This window comes from Aquila chrysaetos, chromosome 26 (genome assembly GCF_900496995.4).
Source record: "Aquila chrysaetos chrysaetos chromosome 26, bAquChr1.4, whole genome shotgun sequence".
Lineage (NCBI taxonomy): Eukaryota > Metazoa > Chordata > Aves > Accipitriformes > Accipitridae > Aquila > Aquila chrysaetos.
Window position 1 is genome coordinate 5,743,131 of NC_044029.1, and position 14,670 is coordinate 5,757,800.

Genomic DNA, 14,670 nt, shown 5'->3' on the forward strand with positions numbered 1-14,670 from the left:
GTACATAGACTGGACTTACTCTCTTCTTCAGGTTTTGAAGCATCACCTTTTCTCTAGTCCTCATGAAGGGAATTTAAGAGCATGTTTCAGATAAACTGATTGTCCTTTGGAGCAAGACACCTAGCATTTTAGTAAAGTAGTACTCAAATTAAGCTCACTGGATTGCAGCCTTTGCTAAATGGAGCAATCCACAGGGCTGGTGAATTAGCTCTGCTTGCAGTACACTCCTGGGTTTGCTGGTGATGAACTATACACATGCTTGATGTTTAACAGACCTTGCTTCATATTAAATCGGAGACATATGGCAGCCATTACTGAAAGAAAGCAATGCATTTTTTCACCGTCAGCAACTTCGATGCTGAAACAGAACAACAGCTCTTACAGCACTCCCAGTTGTCCATATCTCCTCCCAATGGGTCTTTCCAGTCTATCTTTTTAGCCCTTCTAGTCTTTCTCAAGCTTGTGGGCTGTTCTAGTCTCAAGTATGTACATCACTCTGCTCAAGGAGTTGTTACTACCCTCTGTGGTTGTTGGTGCTCCTCACATTTCGATTTTTTCTTTTTTTAATACACATTCTCTTATTACATTGATTAACAATGTGGATTGCCAGGAGACATATGGAGCAAAAATCCTGTAATAACTTGAGACACCTTCCTCAAACTAGAATACTCCCAAAAGTATCTTTTAAAAGGTCTCCAAAATTCAGAGTGGGCATTCACAGTATTTTTAGCGTAGTAATTTTTCCACTTCCTTTTATTGTCATGCAAATACCTTGCATACTGTTACTTTTTGGGAGATTGTTCATGATCTCAGGAGCAGTTTGTGTTTCACTGATATTTGACTGCTCAGCTTCGCAAGTTAAAAATTACCTCCTTAACACAAAATTCTTAGCCCCCTCTTACTGAAAATAAGGCCCTGGAAAGTGTCTCAAGTTGGATACTCAAAACAAAAAGCCTCCCAAAACATTAGTCATTTTTTAAAATCTTGGCTGTGGTCTTTTATTAGTCTGTAAAACTTTCTCACCATATGTTGCACCCTTTAAACAATAAATAGTAACACCAGATGATGAAGGACTGAACAAAACAAACGCATGACAGACAGTATGTGTGTAATCTTGAAGGTTTCATGGAAAGCAGGCCTTTCTGCAAAACCTGCTTGGACATCCCAGCAATCACTTGTTCCTGCAGAGATCTTTCCAAAATTTTTGAGTGCACGTAAGAATACACATTACAGTCATCACACTCTTTCTTCCTGATTTTGAGAACATTTCTTGTCATTTTTTTTTCTGCTCTTTGTTTGCGTCAGAAGGAATGAAAATTCACATTACTGAGAAAGTCTCACCAAATGTTTTTGCTGTTTTCTTCTCCTAGTGAAGAACTGCTTCTCTGAATGGGGTGTCAGCGTATGTATTTGATAAGGATCAAATACCTGGCCTCCAAATCCACAAAGGGCAGACTGTGATGTGCCTCTCCCTCGCTGAGCAGCAGTTCATACAAATAGTCGCATTGCCTGTCACCAGATAACCAGCAAGTCCCTCTGCCAGTGACTTCTGTGACAACTTAATGAACATCTGTACGTGATTAGCAGGTTAAAGGGTAAATTCAGACCCCCATGAAGCATAAGATAAATCAATCTTTTTTTGTTAAATGTGCAACATCTGGCGACTTGCATTTAAGTAAGTGTGTCACACCAGATACCTGCCACCAGGACTCGCTATTTTAAACTCTTCAGCATAACATTCGTGAAGGTCTCGGCTCATTCTTTAAGCCTCTTTAAATCACTCGCAGCTGAACACAGAACTATTTTAACCTTCACACAGCGGTGCCTCTGCCTCGCACCACTTCCCTTCCGGGGACTCCAGCTGACAAGCCCCTCATCATTAAAGTGTGGTACCACGGCTGCGGCGGGAGGTCAAAGGAAACGTTTTCAGGCCTAGGTGTTTAAAGTGACACCGTAATGAAAAGGTTAATAGTTTACATCTAATCTCTGTGCTTATGATCAGTACATCTGCTTAAAGCTAGAGCCTTTATTTTTAGGTATAGATGTAAATTATTTTCATCTAATTTAAACTTTTGAAAGTATTCAGCTTAGCATGCATGAAGGAATCAACGTTATAACTGCCTTATAAGAAAGCCCTAACAATCTCTAAGAGATGTTGAAGAATCTGGAGTTCTAGCAGACTGAAACACTTAAGCACTTGTTTTATTTTCAAGCATATACTTAAGCCATGTAAAAATTACTGGTAGTAAGGATGTATTTTTCCCTAAACAAAAAACAAGGTAGTACAAACATACACTTCTGAAAAAAAATTTATGACGTGTTTAACATTAGCCTTGCTTAAGTCAGTGGAAGCTGCCCATGTACTTAAGGATTGCTTTCCTATTTTTGATTACTTATCTTTTTGTCTACTTTACTTCTAAACTTCTTTTGAGACGTTCTTAGTTTAGGAAGCAAAGCATTAAACATTATGAAATAAGTTGTTAGAGGTTTTATTGTTAAAATAAATTAGATGAAACTGAATTAAAATAATTACATAAATAAGCTTTAAAACTAATATAAACTCATAAAAGCTACCAGGATATATTTTATGTTTTCAGTATTTTCATTAGCTTTTTCCTTAAAATACTTACGCCATTGTTCTGACTTTGAATGTGGAGTTTTCCTCATATTAAGTTTTTACTTTAAGTTTGGACTAAAAAAGAAAACAAAAATCCTCCAAAATACTTAATGCAAGAAATATGTGTCTATGCCCTGGATAGCAAGCTGGCTGGGAAGAGTTTACTTTAGATCAATGATAAAACAAGATAATTAATTGGTGCCTTGATAATTAAAAGCAGACCTCACTGCAGGAGGCACTGGAGAGTATGATAACACTGTAGAAATTTATGTAAATATCTCTCTGAACAAAAAGGAGAAGGTATGGTTTAATCTTTAAAGAAATGAAAATATGTTATTAAAAAATTCTTAGCAAATGCTTTTGCTATCTTCTTCTCCTAATCAAGACTTATGTCTTTAAATGGCATGGCAGCATCTGCATTTGATAAAAATCAAATAAAATATTTCCGTAGAAACAGATGGCACTGTTTTTAATTCTTTATGGCCAGTTCAGGTATTATGAGAATGAATTATGATGTAAGTGAGCTTTGCGTGTAAAGTATCTTCTGACAAAAATTTTGAATAAAGGTACATTTTGTGTTACCTGTTTCATCTAGACCAGTTTCTCTCATCTGCTAAAATGTAGAAATCAAATGCCTTCAGCAATGTGGCTGCTTGATATTAAAGTCAGGATTTCCTGTCTTTTCCTGCCTAGGTGCTGAGGTGCCTTAGTTATTTTAGGGGTTAAAAGCTGTAGCCACTGATGCGTATATATTAGGCTGTATTCATAGAACACGGCTTGTAGCCTGACTCAAGCTATTACAGTCTAACAACAGTGACCAATAGAAAGAGAAGAAGATCCAAGAAAGCTGAGGTAAGCCCAAACTCTGAAGCAATGTCAAATTAGAAACAATAGCTAATAAGGTGTGTATGGTAACACATCTGGGAATACCAGCATGTACGTCAAGTTTTATATGCTATTAATTCTTAGGAGGACAGGAAGCAAACACAGTGGTTAGCAGCCAAAGGCTGCGAATTTACAGTGATTTCTAACTGGCTTCTGATAGCTCCAGGAACTTGACTAACAAGGTAAATTACTTTATATTTCTTTTTAAAAGTGTTATTAAGGTTATGAATACTTACACAGTGAGAAGGTGCCATTTCACTGTGTAAATTAGAGATGTTATTCGTTAGAAATAATTTATTTGTCCTTTCTTGGAATGCTTCCAGATAGCAGTTTCTGAGGCTGGAAGATTTGTAGGATACTGCACTTGTTACTGCTAATAACAATGTTGAAAACTATTAAATGACTACATGTCATACGCAGCAACTTAACTGAGCTCTTAACCTTACTGGTACTTTAATTCTATGAGAGAATTTACTTTTTTTTAAACACTGTTTTTGCCAAAACTAACCTCCTAAATTTGACCAGAAATTTCAGCTATCAGTCTCTTGCCTCTGCATTGCAAAATGCTTGCTAATCTTCATCAGAAAGCAAGCAAGATAACAGAGTTTGTGAAGCACTGTTTTTGTGCTACACAAATCTTTCCTTTAGGAGTAAATTATCATTGATGATTTTGTTCATCATTTAATGGTGGAAGAGGCTAAACAAAGCAAATTATTAAGTAGGTAAAATAGATACAAGATGCATGAGTGTATATGATATAATTTGGTTAGGACTTATTTTTGTGTCATTTAGATCAGGCATTTGTTTTGGCTGTTTGCTTTAGAGAAGGAAATTCATAACTTTGGATATGAGAGAGTGAATGAGGGAGGGGAATGGATTACTCAAACATATTCTCTCCAAGGTTTTTAAGAACATGCCCAACAAACAGCTGTTAAAACACTCTTTGATCTTTCACTCTTCTGTGATGAGAAAAGACCCTGGAAAATCTGATCCAGATGCCATTGTAATTTAAGAGAGAGGAAAAACAGAAAATAGGGTATGATTAATTTTAAAAGGAGGAACACTAACTACAATAGTATTTATATCATCATGGTATTGATAGTTTTACTGAAGAGGGTACATTATATAAAGTAGTTTATAGCTCTGTACAGGAAAACTTAAACAAATTTATAAGAAGCACTGATTTAATGTCAGAAAAATGATCCATGTTTTCAGGTTCTTTGAAATGACACTTACATGAACATCAGTTAAACTGGTAGCCAATGTGGAGTCTGAGATGAATCAGGAAAATGTTCTTCAACATACAGCACTGAATTGTTTATACCTCTTATATTACCGTTCAGTTTTTCCTTAACATGCCAGAGGACAGAATTTGGCTATTTATAGAGGAAATATTATTTTCTATGTAATACTGCTTTGTTAATCTAATATGCTGTTAGAGAGTTCTGTTGAGAGGCAGCTAATTGTTTTTCTCCCCTTCCAAGGCAAACAATGACTCTAAAAGTCTATACAAGCCTTTTGCTCTTATTCTTGGTCAATTCTGTGTGGACTCGAACTGTAAGACAAGTTTATGATGAGCTGGATCCTGAGCATTGGTCTCACTACACTTCCGAGTGTCCACGAGAGTGCTTTTGCCCTCCTAGTTTCCCCAATGCATTATACTGTGATAACAAGGGACTTAAAGAAATACCTATAATCCCAGCAAGAATTTGGTACCTCTATCTTCAAAACAATCTAATTGAAACAGTTTCGGAGAAGCCTTTTGTGAATGCCACTCATCTGAGATGGATAAATCTGAACAAGAATAAGATCACCAACAGTGGAATTGAAAATGGTGTGTTGAGCAAGCTGAAAAGGTTGCTTTACTTATTCCTTGAAGATAACGAATTGGAAGAGGTGCCTGCCCCATTACCAGTGGGCCTGGAACAGCTAAGACTGGCTAGAAACAAAATCTCCAGAATCCCAGAAGGAGTCTTCAGCAATTTGGAAAACCTTACTATGTTAGATCTGCACCATAACAGTTTGTTGGACAGCGCTCTTCAAAGTGACACCTTCCAAGGACTCAACAATCTTATGCAACTCAACATAGCAAAAAATTCACTCAAGAAAATGCCTTCAAGCATTCCAGCTAACACACTGCAGCTATTTTTGGACAACAACTCCATTGAAGTGATACCAGAAAACTACTTCAGTACAATACCCAAAGTGACTTTCCTCAGGCTGAACTACAATAAATTATCTGACGACGGTATTCCCCCAAATGGGTTTAATGTTTCATCCATTCTAGATCTACAGCTGTCTCACAACCAGCTCACTAAAATTCCACCATTCAATGCTCACCTTGAGCACCTTCACCTTGATCACAACAGAATCAAAAGTAAGTGTGTATTGTCAGTGTGGGATCCTGCCAAGACGTAATTATTTTAAAATGTCTACTTAACTATAAAAAATGCTCTTTGAAATAAAGAGATTAAAAATGTGCTGTAGATTATAGGGAGATGAGCAAGAGGACCTCCCACAGGCCAGTTTTCAAGTCACGTCTAAAATATGACAACCAAATATGTGCATGGAAGTAATACCACATGTGAAAAATGTTCATATGCATACAGAAAAAACACTTTGCAAGCAGATCAGAAGTATGAGCGGATTAAGGAGAATTTGTGCATTCATATTTCACTATGTCTATGCCAGTAACCATTTTGTAGGAACAAATTAAGCTTCCCACAGAAAGGCTAGGAGTAAAAAACCAAGAAACAACAATAAAAAAGTGGGTGCACCAAGTTAGGATATTCAAACCACATCTGTATGACTGTTAGATTTTCAAAGTCCCTGAGCACCTTAGGGACTTCACTAAACTAACAGAACTGCTGTATGCTCACTTCTTCTGAGTATCTCTCTGCCCACCCAAATTATGTAGTAGGAGCTTAAGGTGAGGCACCCTTAAAACAGAATAAAATGTTGGCTGTAGTCAACACAATCTAATTCAAATATGACTAATGAGAATGTGGATTTTAAATATTTCAGTCTTGAATATCCTTACCATCTTTTGTTTACTGTGCACAAAATGCTGACACTTGGGTTTAGTCTTCAAGAAAAATCTTCTCACTAACTTTACAGAAGCTTTGTCCTATTAAGGTTTATCTCCTCAAATGCCTTCTAACATTTTCCACTTTGTATGAACGAGACAAGGTTTTGTACCCAACGCAAAAGAAGCCTGTTGTCATGTCATAGTTCTGCTTCTAGCGCTGCTTCCAGATTCATCCAGGTACAACGGGGACGTGGTGATTAGGGACACTGGGTAAAGTATCTGCTCAGTACGTCCTACAGACCTTAAATCCTTTGTTTCATGCCAAAAGCCAAAATCAAAGTGATGACTTTCTATTTATCACTGCACAGAAGGTAACCAAGTCTCTACATTTGTCTTCCTGCCATGATGATTTAATTGAATAAATGCTTCTATACTCCTGTTTTGTATCCCTGTAGTTCACAAATACACTAAAAATAATGGTTTGGCTCCTGTATGAAACAAGGACATATCAAAGGAAGATACTCATCAATATTTCAGGTTAATTCACTGCATTTTGCAAAACAAATATATGAAACCTTGTAAAAAGAAATCAATTTTGTATAACTGGCACATATTTAAGTGGCCTGTGAGAAATCTAACAGTTAATTAGAGTTAGGGCTTATGACATATGTTGTTACTGAACATATTTCATTGCCCCCTGGTTACAAAGGGATTTATTTTAATTGCTTCACTGCAGGGCCTCAGGAACAGAATCCTGTCACTTTAAGTGGACACTAAATTGAAATCAATGGAACGTAACCTGTCCAGTTTAAGAAGTGTTTTGTGTCTAGGTAGTATTTAAAGAGCTGCCAAACTATCTTCCTTTCCTAAATAAGTTTAAAAAAGGTTAAAAGCATGAAAATCAACCTGTGTAGTATATGCAAACTCAAGTCACATTTTCCAATGACACATGGGAACCGATGAGCCTAAATCACAATAGTTTTCTATAAGCCTTTATTCCTTGCTGCCTTTACCACTTTTCAAAATTCATTACTAACTTAAGCACAACACTGCTTTTAATTAAAAAAAAAAAAAAAGTTTTTCTTTTTAGTAAATACATATAAAGTAGTCAAAAATATATTTAAATACGCAACCTGACACCTTAAATGGAATGCAGGTATTATGTAAGGCACATTCTACCACATCGCATAGTTGTTCAAGAGGTAAGGGATAATGACATAGTCTTTATGAGACACTGCTCTCATAGATGATATCTCAAAGGGCCTTTAGGATTGTAAACAAGGAATGTAATTCCATCAGGCGGAAGTCATAAGATATGGCATTAATTCTGCAAATTGCTTTTGCCATCTTAAACCCAGAAAGTTGATGATCAGTCATTATTTTAAGATAAAAAATGTAAAAGATTTGAAAGAAAAATAACTGTAAAAACCTGGATCTGGTTTCTCCACAAAAGAGTCCTCCTGATAGTTTACTTTCATGTGTGCAGTACAAGCCCTTTTTATAATATTAATTCTCAGATAACCCTGCACACCTGCCAATTGCTGCTTTATTTTCTCTTGGTGGTTCATAGTTACACTGTTGGCATTGCAAGAGCTCAGACATCAAAATGGTCCAAGGCCTTATTTCTCCAGAGACCATTTATGAAGATATAAGGCAATATCCTGAAGCCCAGTGAAATCAATGATAGCCTCATCACTGGTCTCAGTGGAACCAGGATTTCACCTGTGGTCCCCTCCCCACCGATCTCAGTGCGCAGAGGAAAAAACATACTTGAAAGTTGGAAGCAAAGTCAACATAAAACCAAAACTAATTATGGCTACAACAGATACGCACCACACTTGTTCCATGGCATTTTAAAACACACAGTTACATATTTATTTATGAGATACACATGCGAGGCTCTGGGGAGATGTCAAATGATGGAAAAGAGAGTGTTAGAGGAAGCAAAAAGAGGACAAGGCACGAAAGGATGATGTTGCGAGGGAGCAAGGGTAAGCAGGTGATATTACAGTGCTATCAAAGGAGCGATAAAAGGGAGCAAACAGTAAATTCCGCTAGAGGAACACCAGGAGATTGGGATAGCTCCTCTGAGCTAATATTACTCCATGTGTAAAGAAAGGGAGAAGTCCTTGGGCTAAATAGCAATGCCAGTCTATCAGAATCCATTATAGGATATTTGGAAAGAAATGGTTGAAGTTACAGATCCTGACTTATTGTCAGACCCCTGTGCTATAGCTAGCACTGGCTTCTTTGCTGGAAAAGCCCAGAAAGGTACAGATTTGCAGGGTGATCCATGGCTGCTGCTGTTAAATATTATGTGAGAAGGAGAAAGGGAGTGCAACCATTCAAGTTGGACTACTGTGAGTGCAGCTAGAGGTTACAAGAATAGAACAGAAATACCCTCACAATCATGTATGTCAGAACACATCTATCTTCTAGATCAACTTACTTTTTGAATGTTTCTAAATTATGAGTTTTACTGGACAGGAAACAGGATATTCTGTGGTTCTTCAGCAGACATACAGTATTAGCCATTAATGAGAAGCTCTTCTGCAGTTTTCTCCTACAGCAGCTCCAGAATCTCATTTTAAAATATTACACCACTTAACAATACTGTTTACAACAGGTGGAATTCATCTTATTTGAATTAACCATCCTAGATTTTTGTATCTAGTTTGGGTTAGTTATACCGACCACCTACTCAGTTAATGGAAAGAGATACACAATTGCAGAGGGAAAATCATCCCATCTTAAGGAGCTGTGAGTCACTTTTTAGAAGTATTAATCTCTCTCCAGAGTTTATAAACAGAGTCTAAATGGTTTACTTTGACTGACACTTACCCTCTACAAGGATCAGTTTAGGTAGGGTGAATTGTACCCATGTAGATGGACTGCCCTGCCCCTCCTGCTTAAGCAAAATTCAGCAATATACCCATGAACAGGATTGCAAGAGAAGAGGAGAGAGGCTTTTACTCCTCTGATAATTTGGGTAGGATTTACTGTTGATGGAAAGAGAACAATAAAAACCCAAACCACTTCATACCACACATCATCAGGAAATAACTTCTTCATAGGTGGCCTATGATTAGATAACTGCTGCCTCACTTTAAGGCTGGAGTAATTAACCCAGTGCAAACTAGTGCAGTGGGATAGTTTCTAGGTCAGAGAACACAGAGATTTAGAACACACTTGAAGCCATCCTGTCTCCTAAGGACAATAGTCCTGACCTGAAAAGGCAGATATTTTCTGCTACATGGTGTTGATTCACTTGTAAAACTTTTAATAACTGCTTTCATAATGAAAACTCGCTCTCAAGCTTCCTGCTTTGTAGCTTCACACATAAAAAACAGTTGTAGCTTGTTTCTTCCAAGAATATCAAATGCTTTACAAACATTAATCAAGTTTCACAAAATAAGCAAAGACATTTTGATATAATGGATATAATAAAAGTTTTAGGCCTTGGCCAATTGGATGTATTTATCTAGTTTCCATGACAAACATAAAGTCCATTTCCAAGATGTTGCAAACATCTGGGCTGTTCTTCAAAATAGGGTGGGTTTTTTTCTTTGGGGAAAAAAAAAAATATTTTTTTTTTTTTTTCATCATAGCATTTAACCAGTTTGGGGGATTGTAATCAAAAGATGTGTGCTAAATATAAGGGAGAAAAATTTTAGTAGAAAGCTTTAGTTTTCCTATTTCTGGGCTGCTAAAAAAACTATGCTAAAAAAAATCTGTTACACACACATTCTCCATTCAACCACTTTTTGCAGGTGGTCTGGGGCCAACAAGATCCTCAAGCAGTCAGAACAATCACTAAATACCACAATTTCATCAAAGGAATTTGATAAACAAACACCGCTTTGGTGTTTTCTAGAATAAGGCCATTTTGAGGCTGAAATAGGGCAGTGGCAGCCACACTATTCAACAACTGAAGACAAAATATGAAAAGCATTTTAGCCCAGTGACAGTGCAGAGGTAACTTAGGGGAGACATTGTAAAGAACTCAATCTATTCAACTCTTATGAAAATGAGTAATGTTTTAAGCCATAATTTTAAATTTTAGCTGAACTGAAACAAGCTACTTGTGATTTATAAAGAATTTTAAGGACTTGTTGGCTTTCAGATTAGGAAGAAAAATATCCAATTTCACAAGTTTTATTCTTGCAATTAAAATGAACCGTACTGAAGAATTTGAGAGAACAGGAAAGTACAGATGTTAAAAGTTACAGGCACTATACGAAAAGCTCCTCTGATTCAATACTGTTGGAATATTATCAGCTAAAATTAATGTACTGTCATTGAAGTAAGATGTTCAAAACCTCTCAGCATTGACTTTGTTCTTCTCTCTCTGAAGGCAGAGTGCTATTTCTCAATGAATAGTTACCCAGTAGTTGTCTAAATTGGTTTCCTCTCTGTCCAAGGTAAAACTATGCATCTAGTGGCCTTTATTCATAACTGCAGCACATTAAATACATGATTGACTGATTTAGATTACATTATGTTAAGAAGCTTTTTTACTTGATCAAAAAAAGCAGTTAATTGTTAAATCAGCATTTTCCAACTCTCATAGGAGCAAGTGTCTCCCGCGCAAGTATCAGTGGAAGCCTGTTTTATTTGTTTTCTAAATGAATTTTATCTTCATGAACCTTTCCCATGGAAATTACCTAACATGTTGATCTACATTTTCAGGTGTCAATGGTACTCAAATATGCCCAGTCTCAATTGCCATAGCAGAAGACTATGGTTTATATGGCAACACCCCTCGCCTCCGATACCTTCGCCTGGATGGAAATGAAATTCAACCTCCAATCCCATTGGACATCATGATATGTTTCCGATTACTTCAAGCTGTTGTCATATAAAGATATTGCAGTGTCACTCTTGTACTGTGAGAGTGCTAAGACACAAGTTTTGCTGGAATGAAACTTGTTCTAACTCATAAATCAAGAAGTAACAGCTTTATTTTGACTTTAATTTTTTTCTTTTCTTGCATCTTTTTTATGTCTGAAAAGATTGTTCTTCTTTCCGAAGAGATTTTGGATGGACATGAAACATGTGCTTAACACTTTACCTAAGAATTCCTAATGCCAATATATTGAAAATCAGCTGTGTAAGATTCCAAATATTCCAAAGCAAATTTTTGGCTACTCTCTCTTTTGTCAAATGCTACAATGTCTATCCTGTTAACAACATTGCTACAGACAAATTATATTTCCTTATTTTGTTACATAGTAACTAACACAATGAATTTGGGTGCACTTGGTTAAACATCAGAACTGCCACTATCTTTTTTAAGATAGTGACTAATCGTGAACGACCACTTAACATGTAAATAACTAATAAATTGCTGTCATTCTTTGAAGACTGATACTTTTAAGGCATGGCGTGTATGAGGCTTAGAAACCAAAGCAATATACTGAATATATACTGTTGTATGGATTCATTCAGTGTATGATTTCAGAATTGGAATACACTGATCCAACTCAAATCCAGGGACAAGGGAACATGAGATGAAATCTTGGTCTATCAAAGTGCTAATTTTCTGCTGTTTCATTCTTCAGTATTCCATTTCTAGTTTTGACACCATTTCTTTCTGTAGCTTTGGGATAGTCATTGAATATTTGGTTTATTTTAGTTTCTATACAGATAAAACCAAGAACAGTAATGGAACAGTATTTCACACACTAGGTACTTCACAAAAATTGGAATGGCTAGTTAATATAATAGTGATAAAGAGAAAATTAAGAAATTAAGAGATACATCCCTTCCCAATTATTTACTGAACTAGCCAAATATTTGCATAGGAATTTTGTCAGTTTAAGCAAATACAATCAACTAGAGCAGTATTTAGCTATCTGCTGACTCATATACACACACATAGTAACACTGGATTTTAGAGAAGTCCAGGCATTTAGAATACAGCACATTCATAATTCACTAACAAGGGAGATATCAGCGGGCATCTTTTTATGAAATCTGGTTGCTTTTTTTCTATTTTTATAAGATAGTATTGGGATTTCAATACACAACTTGAATATTAGACTCAACTATTCACTGGGAGAGGATGACATTTTTATTTCTGATAGCCAGCACAACAGACTATCCATCAGTCATATTATTTTAGTCTTCTTGTATTTGTAGATAGAAGCAATTAGTTGCTCTTTGATAGCTTACATCTATTTCTAACATTTTAAGACTGGTCTCAGTAACAAGCATTTAAAGACTGTGCATGCGGAATAATTTTTTTCTTTGAAGATGAAGCATTTTCTTAAAAGTAGATTTTAAAAAGGGTTGAGAACTGCAATTTCTAACATTCAATCTCTTTTTATCTGAAAATCAGGCCTTATTCTGCTCCAGTGCACTTGTGGAAATAACCCAGCATAGAAATAACCCATTCAAAATCCTGTCACAAAAAAATTTATTTTTGCAGTTCTTTTTATGTGATTGCTGAGAAACTCCTGCCCTTCTAGCAAAATATTTTCTGTACCTCTGTGTTCAGCCTATATGAAAAAATACAGATTTTAAAAGTCTCTACAATATGTATGCATGTTTACCTATGTTCTTTACTCAATAATAGCATAATAATTTATTTTTTTGAAAAAAAAATTATGTGACAATACTACTAATTAAATTATAACAATAATTATGTGCTTGTACTGGGAAATTAATTTCTATTTTAAACAAAGAACAAATATACATACTCCAAAGTGAATATTCACAGGCGTATATGTATATTATCAACATTATTTACAGTCCTAACTGATCATACAGCAAAGCATCTTGAAGTTCCAGCCAAAAATTATGACCCTTTCAGGCATTATATACATATTAAAACAGAAAAGACCAACCCTTCCCCAAAGAGATGTCAAGCTTATATATGAGAAGGGATGATACAGAAAATCATATAGGGACACTGGAGCATCAGTGTACTCGGTTTTCTTGACAGGGGCATTATGTGATGAAATCAGGAGCACGTAATCTGATGAAAACACTTTTAGCAGTTATTTTCCACCAGCTGGCCTGATATTAATTGATTTTTCCAATCCACTGGAGGGTGGAAAGCCTTATAAATTAGTTCTTCAAAAGTCAGTACTATCTTATGGAACTATTTTTGGACACATGCAGATTGATCCTCAAGACTTGTCCCTGTCAAATCCCAGTTAATCTGAGTGAAGACAAAAATTCATGATACATCCTTGGGCAAACTTTTATTGGCTGCTGCCACCAAGTGCTCTGTGTTCCACACCTTTGATGCCACCTGCTGACTCCACATCTGGGAATTGTTTAATAAAAGGAAAATCCTAAGTATCCTCATTTAGGCTAATTTGTCCCATCTTGATTCCCTCTCCTAGAACCAGCAGTATGAAGTAGATGATTGAAAAAAGTTCTGTTACTGCAGTGACCTTCACAGGAGAAGTCAACTCTGGCTGGGGTTTGAGCTGCTTTACTGCATGCATGTCTCTATTTGCAACAGTCTTAATGTGCTTAAACATTCTGGCAAGTTGGTGAAATTTCCCCTTAGATGACAATAGCAGGCCTAAGTTACATTATTATGTGGAACTAAACAATGTAGGCTTTCAGCCACACCTCATTCAATCCATTCCTTATGCCAGAAGACTATAAAGGAAAATGTAAAACACAATGTCCTTTTGCCTATGAAGAGAGTCCCTAAAACAATGTAAAAAGCATCACTGTGCTTGAAAGTCTGATGTTAATTCTTCCTAATCCAAGATTGATCTAAGACTCCCCACTGATATTTCCTGGTTCAGAAAAAAATTGCAGTCTTTTCCACTGCAAGGAGGGAGGAACAGACAGCTCAGCTGTCCTGTCTGAACCCACAGCTGCCTTCATAAAGCTGACATTTGTTTCACTTAATTGTCAGAGCACATCACAAACAGTTTTGAATAGAATATCATGTACAGAAACAAAAACATTTACAAGTATGAGAAGTTAAGAACAAAACAGGTCACCTTAAACACACTGCAGTTGTGGTCAATCACTAACCAAACCACAAACACCAAGTGCTTTGCCAGAAATGCTTATTATGTGTGAGTTAATTTTGAAATTATGGCTGTTAACACAGATGTGCTATCACCTCAGCCCACGGTACAGACAGTTGCTCTGGAAAGAAAACCGTTAA

The 14,670-nt window shown here is 36.3% G+C and overlaps 1 protein-coding gene across 1 annotated transcript in view; it reads left to right on the plus strand.

Moving 5' to 3' along the window:
• The window catches only part of KERA (keratocan), a 33,287-nt gene extending 20,111 nt beyond the window's left edge, over positions 1–13,176 (plus strand). Inside the window, exons 4-5 of the mRNA XM_041120425.1 lie at positions 4,987–5,879; positions 11,220–13,176. Of these exons, the coding sequence (XP_040976359.1) occupies positions 4,987–5,879; positions 11,220–11,392 (1,066 nt within the window). The 3' untranslated portion in view covers positions 11,393–13,176. The remainder of the gene's footprint in view (positions 1–4,986; positions 5,880–11,219) is intronic.
• Positions 13,177–14,670: the final 1,494 nt, after the last annotated feature.